The sequence below is a fragment of the Camellia sinensis genome, chromosome 4 (assembly GCF_055761805.1).
Source record: "Camellia sinensis isolate YWXY chromosome 4, ASM5576180v1, whole genome shotgun sequence".
Lineage (NCBI taxonomy): Eukaryota > Viridiplantae > Streptophyta > Magnoliopsida > Ericales > Theaceae > Camellia > Camellia sinensis.
The window spans coordinates 170973677-170988950 of NC_138964.1; the positions used below are offsets into that span (position 1 = coordinate 170973677).

At 39.0% G+C, this 15274-nt stretch overlaps 1 protein-coding gene across 1 annotated transcript in view; it reads left to right on the plus strand.

The window, feature by feature from the left end:
• The first annotated feature begins 334 nt into the window (after positions 1-334).
• Positions 335-15274, plus strand: part of LOC114269193 (coniferyl alcohol acyltransferase-like) — a 218683-nt gene continuing 203743 nt past the window's right edge. The window contains exons 1-2 of the mRNA XM_082923851.1: positions 335-873; positions 12917-13315. Of these exons, the coding sequence (XP_082779977.1) occupies positions 335-873; positions 12917-13315 (938 nt within the window). The remainder of the gene's footprint in view (positions 874-12916; positions 13316-15274) is intronic.

Here is a 15274-nt window from a genome sequence, read left to right on the forward strand (position 1 = left end):
TCAGAGTCTGCGACAACCTCGGGGTCCATGAAATCTGATGCCCCCTAGGCCCCTCCAATCACCATTGAGGAGAAGCCAATTAGAGTCGGCGACAGCGCGACTAACATTGAAGTCGGCGTTGCCCTCTCTACTGCCTTGCTCTTCCCAAAAGACCTCGAACGCAACGTCGAGGTCAGCGAGTATGAAAACTTCACTCTGATGTTGCAGTACTCCATACAAGTAAGTCCCTAACACTTGGTACTTTTCATTCTCTGTTTTTCCATCCTTAGAGAATTTTACTAACTTTTGTTTTGTCCATTTCTTCTAGACGATCCAGCATGCCTACTCCTTCGTGATGCAGGCCTTTGACATCAAGAAGAAGTTGGTCAACAAGACCAAGGAGGCTGCTAGCTTGCTAAAGACCGTGAACAGAGCTGAGGCCAAGATGAAGACACTGATAGATCAGGCCAAAGCAGCTAAACAGGCCCAAGACGAGGCCGAGGAGAGGGCAGACGCTGCTGAGGCCGTTGCTAAGGACCTTGAAGCTGAAAAGAAAGAAGCCGAAGCAAAGACCGCCGATGCCCAAGCCGAGCTCATCACTGCCTTGGCCACAAAGGACGCTAAGATCAAAGCGGTAGGTGAGAAAGCATACGCCGAGGGGGCAGCCGACGTCAGCGAGGACTACAAGAAGCAAGTGAAACAGACATGCAACAAAGGTTTCACCCTTGGTTGGATGGCTGCTTTAAAGGAGTTAGCTGTCCCTGAGGACTCAACTCTCCGAGATAACAATCTCCTCGTCCTGCTATTTCCCCCCACTCCTAGCCAATCCGAAGCCGAGTTCGAAGAAGATGCCGAGGCCGACAAGTCTGAGAAGGACGAAACTGCTGGGGCCAAGTCCCCAACTCTGAATGAGCAAGTAGATTTGACTCAGGATGAGGAGGACGAGGTCCAAAAGACCACATCTGAGGCCCCGGTCGGGGCTGCCAGCAAAAGCATTGATGATACACTTCACTAGATTGATACTGAGGTAGAGGCTAACAAAAGTGCAACACCTCTGGCCGACGAAGCTAATCCTAGTACTTAGGATAATTCTGCTTTTCTTGTATTTTTTTTGTTTCTTTTTAGCTGTAATACTTTGTCTTTAAACAATGTTAGCTCTGTGTTTGGCCGATGTGCCACTTTGGTAATTTGATCAAGTAGTCTCTTTGTAGGCCAAAGTGCCTTTTTTCCCTTTGAATGCAAGTCTTCTTTTTTGACTAAGTGTTCGAATGCTTGTCTTTCCTTTATTATCTTGTATGATTCTATACTTAGAATATTTTGCATGTCTTCAATACTTCGGATATATCTGCTGAATGTTTATCTCGGCCTTGTCTTAACACTTGAAAAACATTGTAAAAAAGTTTTCAGCTATCAAGACTTCTGTCTTCCATTATTTTCCAAGTTTTAACAATATGGTAATCTCGGCAAGTACGTAGGTACTTCTTTCAACATAACCTTGGCTTAACTTCAATTTGTAAATTGTTCTTAAAATTTCAACAAGTGTTAAACCAACTTTAGCTTGTAAATTATTTTCCAACTCTCTGCCCCCTAATGTGAACTTAAGTTTCACTTATGTTCACATTAAGTATGTACCTATGACCTTGTCACCGAGATCAGATTCAAACAGAGACTGGCCGAGGTTATCAACCTTGGTCTTGGTTAATCTAACTAATATGCCTTTAACGTCATTCAAAGTTTTCATTCTGTCGACATAGCAAATCTAGGTTAATTCAACTTAGTTCAACTTGATTATATGCAAGTATAGTTCAACTCTGCCATATAATAAGTCTAAGTTATTCGTCATGTTTCAACTAGAAACATTAGTTCAACTCTATTATGTGCAAGTATAATTCAACTCTGCCATATAATAAGTCTAAGTTATTCGTCATGTTTCAATTAGAAACATCGCCAACTTAGTTCAACTCTATTATAGGCAAGTATAATTCAACTCTGCCATATAATAAGTCTAAGTTATTCATAATGTTTCAATTAGAAATATCGCCAACTTAGTTCAACTCTATTATATGCAAGTATAATTCAACTCTGCCATATAATAAGTCTAAGTTATTCGTCATGTTTCAATCAGAAACATCGTTAACTTAGTTCAACTCTATTATATGCAAGTATAATTCAACTCTGCCATATAATATGTCTAAGTTATTTATCATGTTTCAATCAGAAACATCACCAAGTGACTGGTCGATCATTTTACACAAGTTTGAAATCAAAAATCGAGCTAAAATTTTATTAATTACTTCGACTAATAACAAAAGAGTTTAAAGAAAGAAACAAAATGAAATCTTAACGATAGAAGAACTTCAGGTTGCAAGTATTCCAGGGTCTTGGCAATTCTTTACCTTCACTGTCTTCAAGCCGATATGCCCCATTGCCCAGGACCGAGATGATTCTATAAGGTCCCTCCCAATTTGGACCAAGCTTGCCCTTTCTAGGATCCTTCTTGTTGCCGACGGCCTTTCTTAGGACAAGGTCCCCAACTTGAAACTCTGGTGGGTTGACCTTCTTGTTGTAAGCCCTAGAAAGCTGCTGCTAGTATGTCCCCAGCTGAATTGCTGCTTTCTCCCTTCTTTCTTCCAATAGGTCCAGATCTCGGGCTAAAAATGCATCATTAGTCCCATTCTCTACTCTTTGGGTTCTGATTCCTGGGATGTCGACCTTTTATGGGATTACTGCCTCTGTGCCATAAGCCATAGCAAATGGAGATTTCCTAGTTAATCTTCTCGACGTAGTCTGGTATGCTCAGAGTACATTGGGCAGCTCATCCACCAACTTTCCTTTTGCTGCTTCTAGTCTCTTCCTGATCCCATCCAAGATAACCTTATTGGATGCTTCTGCTTGACCATTGCTTTGAGGGAAGCTTGGAGTAGAGTAATAATTATTGATCTTATACTTTACATAGAAGCTCTTGATTACCTTACTGTCAAACTGCATACCATTGTTTGCGATTATTGCCCTTGGGATCCCATACCTAGTGATGATGTTCTTCCATATAAAGCTCTTCACATCAACATCTCGAATCTTTGCAAGGGGTTCAGCTTCCACCCACTTGGTGAAGTAGTCTGTTGCCACTAGCAGGAACTTCCTTTGTCCAGTTGCCTGAGGTAGCTGTCCAACAAGATCCATGCCCCATTGGGCAAATGGCCAAGGGCTGGATACTAGGTTTAAATCTGTTGTTGGCTGGTGTATCGAAGGTGCAAACTTCTAACACTTCTCACACTTTCTGACATAAGCTTCAGCATCTTTCTGAATGTAGGGCCACCAGTACCCCTGAGTAATGGCCCTATAAGTAAGTGACCTGCCCCCAGTGTGGCTTCCACATTCTCCTTCATGTATTTCATACAGGAAGTCTTCAACTTGTGAATGATGCACACACCTCAAAAAGGGTCCAATAAAAGATCTTCTGTAGAGATGCCCTTCTGCTGTTAGACTGAATCTTGCCGACTTCAGTCTGATCTTGTGTGCTTCTTTATGATCATCTAGCAGTTTTCCCTCTTTAAGGAATACTATTATTGCATCCACCTAGCTTGGTCCCATCTCCACACACATTGCTTCATGCTCTGTGTTCAGTGGTTTTACGCTTGGACCTGACAAGTAGTCAATCATGATTGTCTTTGCCTCTCCTGGTTTCATTGCACTAGCCAGGTTAGCCAAGGCATCAGTATGGCTGTTGTCATCTCGGTTGACTTGCTGTAGTCAGCAATTTTGGAACAATGCCATCAGTCTACCCACCTCCTTTACATAGGCCACCATCCTTTCATCTCGGGATGCGTATTCGCATGTTGCCTGGTTGAAGATAAGCTGTGAGTCACAGAAGACCATTACCTCATCGGCCTCCATTATTGTTGCCAACTTTAATCCTGTTATCAGTGCTTCATACTCTGCTTCGTTGTTTGAGACCTTAAACTCCAAATGAATGGATTGTTCCAACATCTGCCCATCCGATGATACTAGCACTACTCCTGCCCCTACTCCTTGTCGGTTTGAACTTTCATCAACAACCAGGCGGAATGAGTCACCGACATAAATGCTGCAGGGCTTGAGTTTTTTTTCTTTCCTCTGTTCTGCTATCCCTAGCTGAGTTTCTCTTTGTTCACCTGGACATCGTATACCTCGGCTCAACGGAGCCCGATGTATGATGGCACCTGGTGTGAACTCGACCACGAAGTCGGCCAAAACTTGGCCTTTGATTATTGTTCTGGGTCTGAATTCCAGGTCATATTGGCCCAACACCACTGCCCACCTGGCTATCCTACTTGTCAGATCTCCTTGCTGCAACAAGGACTTCAAAGGATGCTCAGTTAATACCATAATTTTGTGGGCTTGAAAGTCATGATTTAGCTTCTTGGAGTCTATCACTAAAACCAGTGTCAACTTCTCCAAGGGCAGGTACCTCCTCTCTGCATCTGCTAGGGTTTTACTCACGTAGTAAACTACCCTCTGTTCTTTCTTTTCTTCTCTGATTACTACTGCACTTACTGCATGTTCTGAAAACCGCTAAGTATAGGAACAGCTCCTCTCCAGGTACTGGATTTGAGAGAACTGGAGCTGTGGTCAAGTATTTCTTCAAGTCAGCTAAGGTGGCTTTACACTCTTTTTTCCATAAGAAGTCTGTGGTTTTATTCACTAAACTAAAGAAAGGTTTGCATTTGTCAGAACTTCTGTTTATGAATCTATTTAGGGTTGCAGCCCTTCCAGTCAACATCTACACTTGTTTTGCCGATGTTGGGTTGTTTAACTCCAAGATGGCCTTGATTTGATCCGGGCTTGCCTCAATACCCTTTCTGGTGACCAAGTATCCCAGGAATTTCCCTGATCTCATTCCAAATGCACACTTCGATGCATTGAGTCGGAGCCAAAATGTCCTTAGGATATCAAAGCCTATCTTTAGGTCGGCCAGATGATCCTTAGGTTCCTTGGTCTTCACGACCATGTCATCAATGTATGCCTCCACTATTTTGCCTATTAGATGCCTGAACATCTTAGTCACCAATATCTGGTAAGTTGCTCCTACATTTTTCAACCCAAAAGGCATCACTCAGTAGCAATACAACCCTTTTGGGGTGATAAATGCAGTCTTCTCCTCATCTGGGAGGTACATGGCTATCTGATGATAGCCTCTGTAGGTGTCCAGGAAGCTCATCCTTCCATGCCCTGAAGTGGCATCCACCAATTGGTCAATCTTGGGTAGTGGGAAACTGTCTTTGGGATAAGCCCTGTTTAGGCTGGTGAAATCCACGTAGACCCTCCACTTCCCATTCTTTTTCTTTACAACCACCATGTTTGATAACCATGTCGGGTAATTTACCTCTCGAATGGCTCTGGCCTCTAGAAGTTTATCCACTTCATCTTCTACTACCTCAACATGCATCAACGTCGGCCTTCTTGCTCGCTGGATGACAGGTTTAGCCAACTTGTCCACATTCAGTTTATGGCAAGTGACCTCGGGGTCAATGCCAGGCATCTCGTACGGTGTCCAAGCAAACACCTCATGGTTTGCTCTCAAGAATGATTCTAATTCTCTTTCCTCTTCCTCGGCCAAGCCTGAGTCGAGGAGGAAGAAACGCTCTTCATCCCCTTACTGGACTAAGATCTTCTTCAGGGCTTTCTCACTTTTCTCGGCTGGTTCCTTGCTGACGTCCTCAAGGACCTCCATGTCCTCATCTTTAATCTCTGCTGCTTCAGTTTCTTATATACTGCCATGGAACAATTCTTTGCCTACACTTGATCCCCTCTAACCTCCTTAATTCCATGCTCTGTTGGGAATCGCAACAACTGGTGCAATGTTGAGGGAACAGCCCCCATTGCATGCAGCCATGGCCTTCCTAGGATAGCATTGTAAGGAGACGAAGTGTCAATTATTGTGAGCCCAGTTTTTACCTTCTTGGTGCCAGCCTGTACGTCCAAACTTACTGCTCCCAGGGGCCACGTCGGCATTCCATTGAACGCGACCATTGGACCATTGGATTGCTCCAGATCATCTTGGTGAAGACCAAGCTCCTCGTAACATCTAACATACATGATGTCGCAAGAGCTGCCCTGGTCGATCAGAATTCGTTTTACCTAGCACTCTCCAATCTAGGGGGATATTACCAAGGCATCGTTTTGTGGATGCTGCACCATCTCTAGGTTGTCTTTAGTAAAGGATACCACTGGTCCCTAGCACTCGTCTGCCTTAGGTCTCTTCTGTCGGACCTGATACACATGTTACAAGTGTTTTACCTTCTAAGTTTCCCCATGTATCTCATTCTCATTGACCTTCGAGTAAATCACATTGATCACTCGAGGTCCGCCTACTTGCAGTTACGGTGCTGGTGGAGGTGGTGCTGCTGGTGCATGAGGCAGTCTCGCTTGCTCTTCCCTTGTCCTGGTCTCATCTACCAGATCCCTTAGATGACATTGTCTTACCAAGTCTTCCAGATGTGCCTTTAGGGCTCTGCACTCTTGAGTTAGATGTCCATCCTCGTTGTGGTAGGCACAGTGTTTCCCCTGACTCCTTCCCATAAATTCGCCAGGAATCCTCTCTAGTGCTCTATAATAGGGCTAATTTTGGATTCTTTCCAAGACTTTGTAGACCGAAATTCGGAACACGATTGTGACTGCCTGTGTAGCCCTCAGTCCTGTCTCTTGCTTGTTGTACCCACCATTACCTCGGCCTCGCTTTGGTGAGTTGTTTCTCTTCTCTTGTTTTGACGCCTTTGTCCCCGGCGTGTCCTCCTCGGCCCTGGCATACTTTTCTATCCTGGCCATGAGTTCCTCCATGCTTTTTGGTAGTGTCTTTGCCAGTGATTTTCGAAGCAGACAATTATCTTTCAGGCCGTTCTTAAAAGATACGACCGCCACCTCTTGGTTATATCCAAGTATTCAGTTGAACACCTCATTATACCTTTTGGAATAGGCTCTAAGAATTTCATCCTTGCCAATTCTCAGAGCCATCAGGGAGTCCACCCTTAACGGCTGTAGTTTGTTTGTCCTAAACCTGGCCACAAATATCTCGGCCAGGCCTTCCCAACTTTTCACAGTTCCTTTCGACAACTTATGAAGCTAGTCTGATGCGATTTCCCTAAAGGATGAGGGGAACACTTTGCAGAGCAACAGCTCATTCCCGGTGTACAGTGCCATCGAGTTCAGGTACAAGCCGACGTAAAATTTAGGGTCAGACTTACCGTCGTATATCTGGAATCTGGCATGTGGAACGTCTCCAGGGCCTCAAACTTGTCCAACTCTACCAAGAACGGCATTCTCGGCTTAACCGGTGAGGTTACCTCGGTATGTTGTTGCTTCCTCTGGAGGTAATCCCTTAGATCCTCCTTTGTTCGTCCAGGAGCTCGGCTATCAATGGATTTTAGCCTTTTCGGTGCGCTACTCCCAGTATCGTTATAATTTCTCTTGGACCTCTCTCTGCTCGTTGCATCGAAACAAAGTTCTTTGGGGTCAGCTTCTTTGGTACGATGCATCCTCTGAGAATCTCCCTTCATTGACTCTCCTTGCCCGACCGCCCTTGAAGGCCAGTGAGAGTGTTCCTTGGTCTTGGTGTGCTAGGGGAATACATAGGTTGTTTTCTGCCCCTCCTTCTGTGCATTGTTCTTGGCCACTGGAATCGTTGAGTCTTGCAATGGGAACGGTGGCTGTATGACATTGTTCTGCATCATGAAATTGATGACCGATTGCAGGTCCGCCAATTTGTTCACCATTCTCTTCATCACTCCGTCCCTCCACAGGCATCTATCTTTCCATATCTAGAGGTCGTCCTCGTTATAATACCCGCCTCAATCAGACTTTTTGGTACGTCGCCCTCCTTGCCGACGTCTTTCTCTCTAGGATTCTGATCTCGAGTTTCTTCATTGCAGTTATCCTCTTCCATGTTAGGGTCAATATGCTTACCACTCCCAATAGGGATGTCGTTCCCAACCTTTTCTTTCTGTCCGTCGTTGGCCATCTATTCTCCCTTCTTTCCCACAGACGGCGCCAAATTGTGTGTGTTGTTTTTCTGACCACACTGCCAAATAGGTACTCAGCTGGAGAACACTGGCAGAATAGATTGTGCCCAAACGACCTGTCACTAGAAAAAAAGACTCCGGTGGTGGTTCTTCCACTCGGGGGCACTCCGACGATCAAGTCAGTAATCAGTATCTCTCAAAGATAATAATTAGTGCTTAACTCACTAGTCATAATACAAAAAGCGTACCTTAGACCCACAAGGATGCCTCACTTTTATAGCCAACACTGACCTAATCCCTGTAGAAGCCTAGCTTCAATGGACTCTGATGCAATGCTTATCCTAGACTCCCAAATAAATAGAGATAAAATCCTAAGTGTTTTATCTTTATCCGGACTGAGGTCCTCCCCCATTCTAGGACTCTTGTCCCTTATCCGCTCATCTCGGATTCCGATATCTCCGCAGATAACCTCGGCCTAACCGAGATTACCTCAGCATCAAGTCAAGGACACGTGGCACCTCGGCTGGCATTTCGATGCCACCTTGGCCACGTGTTGCTACCCAAAAAATATGTCCCCACACAACCCATTTTCTTTTCTTTTTTTCTTTACTATTATTATTATTTTTTTAATCAAACCCCTGTTTCCCACTATCCAAAAAAAAAAAAACAAACAAACAAACAAACAAACACCACCGAACCAAAACCATGCGTTGGTTTTCACCAAACCAATGAGCCAACTGTCACCCACGTTGCTCTACTTTCCCATGTAAATAACATATCTTCAATAGCTCCACTTTCAATTACACCACCAAAAAAAAAAAAAAAAGGCACAATGAAAAGCAAAACATAACAACCAAACCACAAACACCACCAACAAGGGCTTTGTTTTCTTTTTCGATGACGGCCATCCCGCCTACCTCACTTACTCACCTCTGCTACCGATCTTTTCCTCTTGCCTTCATCTTGGGCGACCCTTGAGAGCCCTGCCTCCGTACTTCCAAGCCCGCTAAGCCCAATGCCTCCCTGCTCCTCCTCAACCGCAGAGTACGGCAGCACTCCGAATCGCACCATGACAGTGACCTTTCGTTTTAGCTCTTTGTTCTCCACCTTCAGCGTATAAATCTTTGCTCGCGCATCCTTGTACATGGGTTGTAGTAGAGAGAGTTAGGCATTTAACTGTTATACCTCACTTATCCTATTCTGCAGCTGGTGAGACAAGTTAGTGATTGCAGTCATGGTCTCCACACATGACTTTAGCATATAATGGTTGGCCTCAATGTCAGATTGAGCCGCCATTATTTGCTTAACTGACAACATAGGAAAGTTTAGAGTAGTAAAAGCAGGGGCAGGGGCACTCTGTCCAGGGGCGCTTATCGGTTCATTCAGGTCTGGAAAGAGGGTAAGCGAACAATGGGAAGACGAGGCCATATCAGAGGATGCACAAGCAAGGGGTAGCATAGTGAAAGAAAGGGATTGCAGAGTGATTTCAGATTCGTTCGTCACTTTGTTTTGCTCTGCCTCTCTATCCAGTCTCAGCCTTGATTTAAAGAGAACAAAAAGATGAAGAAGACAGAGAGGGCGCGAGACCCGAGGTAGACACAACGCTCTGTCAGTCACGTGAACTACGCTAGACACGACGCTCGATGCCACAGTGTCTGGCGTGACTTTTGAAGGTTCGGGCACGACTTTCTACAAAGGTGCGACATATATATATGTATATATCTTTGGGCAGCCTATATACACGACCATACCGTGTATTTTACAATGGTTCGACACAACCTTACAGTGTTTTCTACAGTGGTTCAACACGACCACATAGTGTCTTCTACAACGGTCTGACACGGCCACACAGTGTCTTCTACATCGGTCTGACACGACCACACAGTGTTTTCTTCAGCGATCCGACATGACCACAAAGTGTCCTCTACAGCGGTTCGACATGATCACACAGTGTCTTCTACAACGGTCCGACACGACCACATAGTGTCTTCTACAACGGTCTAACCCAGCTATACAGTATCTTCAACACCGATCTGACATGAACATACAGTGTCTCCTATCCTCTTTTATTTTATTTTCCCGTTTAGTTACTCTTTTCAAACTCAAGTTGGTTTGAACCTATCCTCCTTGAGTTTGAGGGGGGATGTTAGAATATATTAGTAGTATATTAGCCAGCTATATATGAGCTGTCTACTAACCAGCTTTCATAATGTTGTTCCTTAGTGCATTGCTTCTTTCGGCCACTTTTGGCCCCTCTGTACACACTTTCCCCTATAAAGGAGAGTCTTCTCTGAACATTGTAAAAATACACATTCAATATACATAAACATCAATTCAATACACAATTTATTCTCTCTCTTTCTTGATACATAATTCTAACATTATCAATTAAAATATTTGATTCTTAATTTGATTTCGTTTCTAAATTTTTGTCCATAAATATTAATTTGACAAATATCCAATTTTTAGTCCGCACAGAGGACATGATTGACTTGGTCATCTGGGATATTTAGTGTTAACATTCATTGAGAAAGTTCACTCATCCCATTGTCCATTGTAGGTGAAGGATAAGGAAGGATTCACATTAGCCACCTGTGGAAGAACTAGGAAGATATTTTCATTAAACAATGGTATTATTTTCGTAACTACGTAACCAAAATTGCACCTTTGTCACTATTTATGTTGCCTTTGGTTCATACATTTAAGTAAGAATTTAGACAGAGAAAGGGAAGGGATAAGGGAAAAAGTAGGTGGAATCTGAATGAAATATAACTATACTTCACTTATATTTCACACATTTTTTTAATTTTCTTTTCAAAATATCTTCTCAAATTTATGGTGTAATCACAACCTTAAAGATGCATTATTCAAACTTCCAAGTTAGCAGATAGGCATTTGAATTTAGTCCATGGACGTGTTACATGCCTAGTGATAATTGATTTATGTGTATGACGTTTAAAAGGAGCAACGTGTTGTGAAGAAAAATGTTTGGAACCCCCCTTTGGGGATGACTTTCACACCCTCAAAGTGATTTTGGCCCTCTGTATATGTGTGAGGCTCACTCATGTATGTATAAGATCCACATTATGAGTGGTTCAGATTTGTAGGGGTCTTGTGAAGGTGGGGGTCTCAATCATTGCTCTTTAATAAAGCAAAAACATGCACGTCCAAGACACTATTATACACATTATTGTCAAAAAAATGTATTACCGTATGGGATTAGATTATCTTAAATTGGCCATCCAACTTTAAAGGGCATTCGCGCTTGGTGTGTTCATTTTGGAGTTGATTTTAATAATTTAAATCTTTCGCTTTTGTTGAGTAAAATATTCATACTAAAAATTATGATAATTGATAACTATTTGTTTGAATCCCATTAAATTTTAAAAAAATGAACGACAATTATAATTTCAAAAGTAGCCATTCATCTATACTATATATTAAGGAAAATGAAGTTTCTAATGAGAAGGGATGTGAGAGCTCCACATGCTCAATCTCAATTTCTTAATTTTTCAATTAAAAAAATTAATTTATAAATCTCACGCTCAATTTCATATATAATTTTACTCTTTTTCAATTTTTCAAATTAAACAAAGAAGGCATCTTCCATTCCTAAAATTATTCCCTAAAATCATTATTTCCTTACAATCCAACAAAAAAGAAGTTTTTCAATTAAAAAAATAATAATTAATAAATCACACACTCAAAAATATTTTGGTTAGCAAATCTCTATATTATATAAGCAACAAGAAGTTTTCGTGAGGAATATTGTGAGAGATTCAAAGCCTCATAATAAATTTGTGAATTTATTAAATTAAAAATAAATTTAAAAAAGTAATATTGGCTAATCCATTAAAGTAATAGTTTTCAAAATATTATTAATTCCATAATTTATAGTTTTCAAAAGGAAACACTAATTGTATTCCTTTTATAATAAAAAAAAATTAAAACTTGCTTTTTACTATATTAATATATTATTCATACCATATATAACTGCTCTCAAATCTTTAAAATTCATGATAAAAATTCAGAACCTTCAAAATATTAAGATTTAATTACACACATTTAATTTCTTTTGTATATTTTTTTTTCTTTTTTGATTTGTTTTGTACACTCATATGTACTAATATCTATGCCTAAATTATAAATTTTTTAATACATGTGATGGGTGTGAAAAGAAATTAAGTGTGTATGATTATAAGCACACATTCATTGATTTTGTTTTCAAAAAAAAAAATTCTATATCTCATCAATTTAATTCTTTGGTTAATTAATTTTCACACTACTAAAAGACAATTTTTTTAGTGTTTTATAATGGTAACTCATTTCACAAATAATTAATTATTTTTAAAATATTAAAACATTTTACGTGAAGATTTGTATTAAATAAAAGTTTCATAAAATTTAAATTGAAAATTATAATTTGTCTTGAGACTTCACTTTTTAATCAAGTTCTATACTAAAAATAAAATCTACAAACTAGCTTAATCTGATATTAAATAATTTTTTCAGATGTAAATATAATTTAATATTAGACATATTTTAAGAATAAATATATAATTTCTTTATTGAAGTTTTAGAATACTAAAAAATATGCCAAATATATATATTCATTTTATTTTTTTTTATTTTGGATATAAAACATTTTACAATATTTTTATCATTTTAAAAAATAAATAAGTGGGCAATGTGATTGTTGGGCATGAACCAAAATGATTATCTAAAAATTATATTGATGTATAACATAAAAATCAACCAAATTCAATTTCTACACTTCTTTTAGTATTTGATTTACTATTAGCTCATACCCATCATAACTTAATAAATTATTAAACATAAGCTTAAATTGATTATTATTAACTGTTTTCACTAATTACCTGATCAATTTTTAAATTGAGCCCAAGGAAGGATTAGAACATACTCTATATTTTAGGTTGACCCAGTATTATAAAAAAATTTCATACATCAATATACTTAATTATTTCCAACCTTGACTTGCTCTTGCCTCCTGTCGACGTCACTGTGTTCTTCTGTTACAAGAATCCCACCACCACCACAGGACTCACTAGAAAAGAAGGGGGCTTAATGTTGTTCACATTTGCCTCCATGGTCGGTGATTTGAAGAAGGCCATGTCTCAAGCTTTAGTTTGTTACTACCCATTTGCTGGGGAGGTTGTGCACAACCCTGTGGGTGAACCTCAGCTTCTCTGCAACAACCGTGTAGTGGACTTCATTGAAGCTTTTGCCCACGTAGAGCTTCAAGGTCTCAATTTTTACAATCTTGATGATAGCATTGAAGGTAAGTTGGTGCCTAAGAAGAAGCAAGGGGTGCTGTCGGTTCAGTTATTGGCCCCGTTTGGTAGAGTTGTGGAAAAGTGATTATAAAGTATAACTTAACATATTTTGACTTATACCTGTGCACATAAGCTGTTAACCTGTTTGGTGCAGTTATGGGATTATGAATTTAAGCAGCAAGGTATTGTTTGGTTAATAAGCTGTAAATAACTTTTTACTGTATAATTGTCCTTTCTACCCTTATATGATATAAAAATAATTATTTTGTCATTTTTTTCAGTTTTAATTTAAAAAAAATATATTTCATTAATAAAAGTTAATATAAGTAGTATTAATTAGTATCATATAATATAAAAATTGATACATTTGCTAAAAATGTAATAGAAGTATTATTGTCACAATTATTTTCCATTATAAATTAATTAGTATCCATTAATTGCTTGATTAGTATCAATTAATACTAAAAATATTAATTAGTATCAATTAATGACTTGATTAGTCTCAATTAATATTAAAATTATTAATTAGTATAAATTAATATTAATATTTAATTTTTATTAGTATCAATTAATATTAATAATCAACCATTGTTATTAATTAGTATCAATTAATAATTAATTCATTACAAAAGTATACAATATTAATTTATTAATAATTAATATCAATTAATATTGATTTTGTTAATTAATATTGATTTTTTTTCTTTACCTTCGGCACTATACAATTTTTTATTTTTTAATTAATATAAAAATATACAATATGAATTTATTAATAATTAATAACAATTAAATTTATTTTTCAATTAATATTGATTTTTTTCTTTTTCTTCAAAAATATACAATTTTTTATTTTTTAATTAATATTAATTAATAATATTAATATTTGAGTATTGACGAAGGCATTTAAGTAATTTTAGCCCCCCAACACCAGCTGCGCGCTTAAGTAAAAAATTTAAGCACTCCCTTACCAGCTTTTGAGATAAGCTGAGAAATATCTTGATTTAAGTTATAAGTTGGTTAACTTAAGCTGCACCAAACACAATATTTTAACTTAAATTAAACTAAAAACTGAAATAAGTAGCTTATAAGCTCTACCAAACAGGCCTATTGTATTAGATAAGTATAATAATTTTTAAAATTTAAAATAATTTTAAATTTATATTTTTAATGAAAATCGTTCATTAAAGTCTTTCCTTCCACTTTCATCTTGTGGCCCCAATCAATTATTCTTTTGTAACATGCTAACTAAACGGCACATTTAGCCCGTTACCGTCTACTATCCATTTTAAGTAGCACTAGATTTTTTATCTACAATCTTACATAGAAAATTAATCTATGATTTAAATTTATTCTATACGTAGAACTTACATTATACTAATTTAATTTTCATCACATAATTTAATTCTGAATAAAATCAATTTTGTGTGAATTAGTAAAATTACTGATTTTCAAATTTAAACCAAGACTCATCCCTCAATATATTCCGTATGAGTCAAACTACACATAACCAAATGTGGGGAAGTGGTTTGGAAATACTCTTTTGATCTACTGGGACGCTCGAGATCCTCAGCTAGTGACCTGAAAAGGGATGAACACTCTGGTCGGGGGTGCTGGAATTAGCACTCTGACGGTTAAGTCAGTATATGCTCTCTTAGTTACTTGTATCTTAAGTTAAGCGTAATAGTTCTCACATACCTCTCTTTGGTTTTTGTTCTTCTATTTATATACACTCCCAATCCTTAGGATGGGCCCCACTACTAATCTGTCGTGTGATTGCTCACTCGGCCTTTCTTTCGTCGTAACCCGACTTCCAATCGGCCCCTTGTTCGGTTGGCTGTGCGGCTGACTAAGCTATTCGGTATCCAAAACGTACAAGACGGGCGAGTACATGTACTGATTATCTAAATGTGTATTCGGCCTATCTGCGTTCATTTTTATCTGGCTCTCACAATTGCCCCCCAAGCACCCCACTAGCGCTAGTTAGTTGGCATGTTTGGGTGTTTGGTT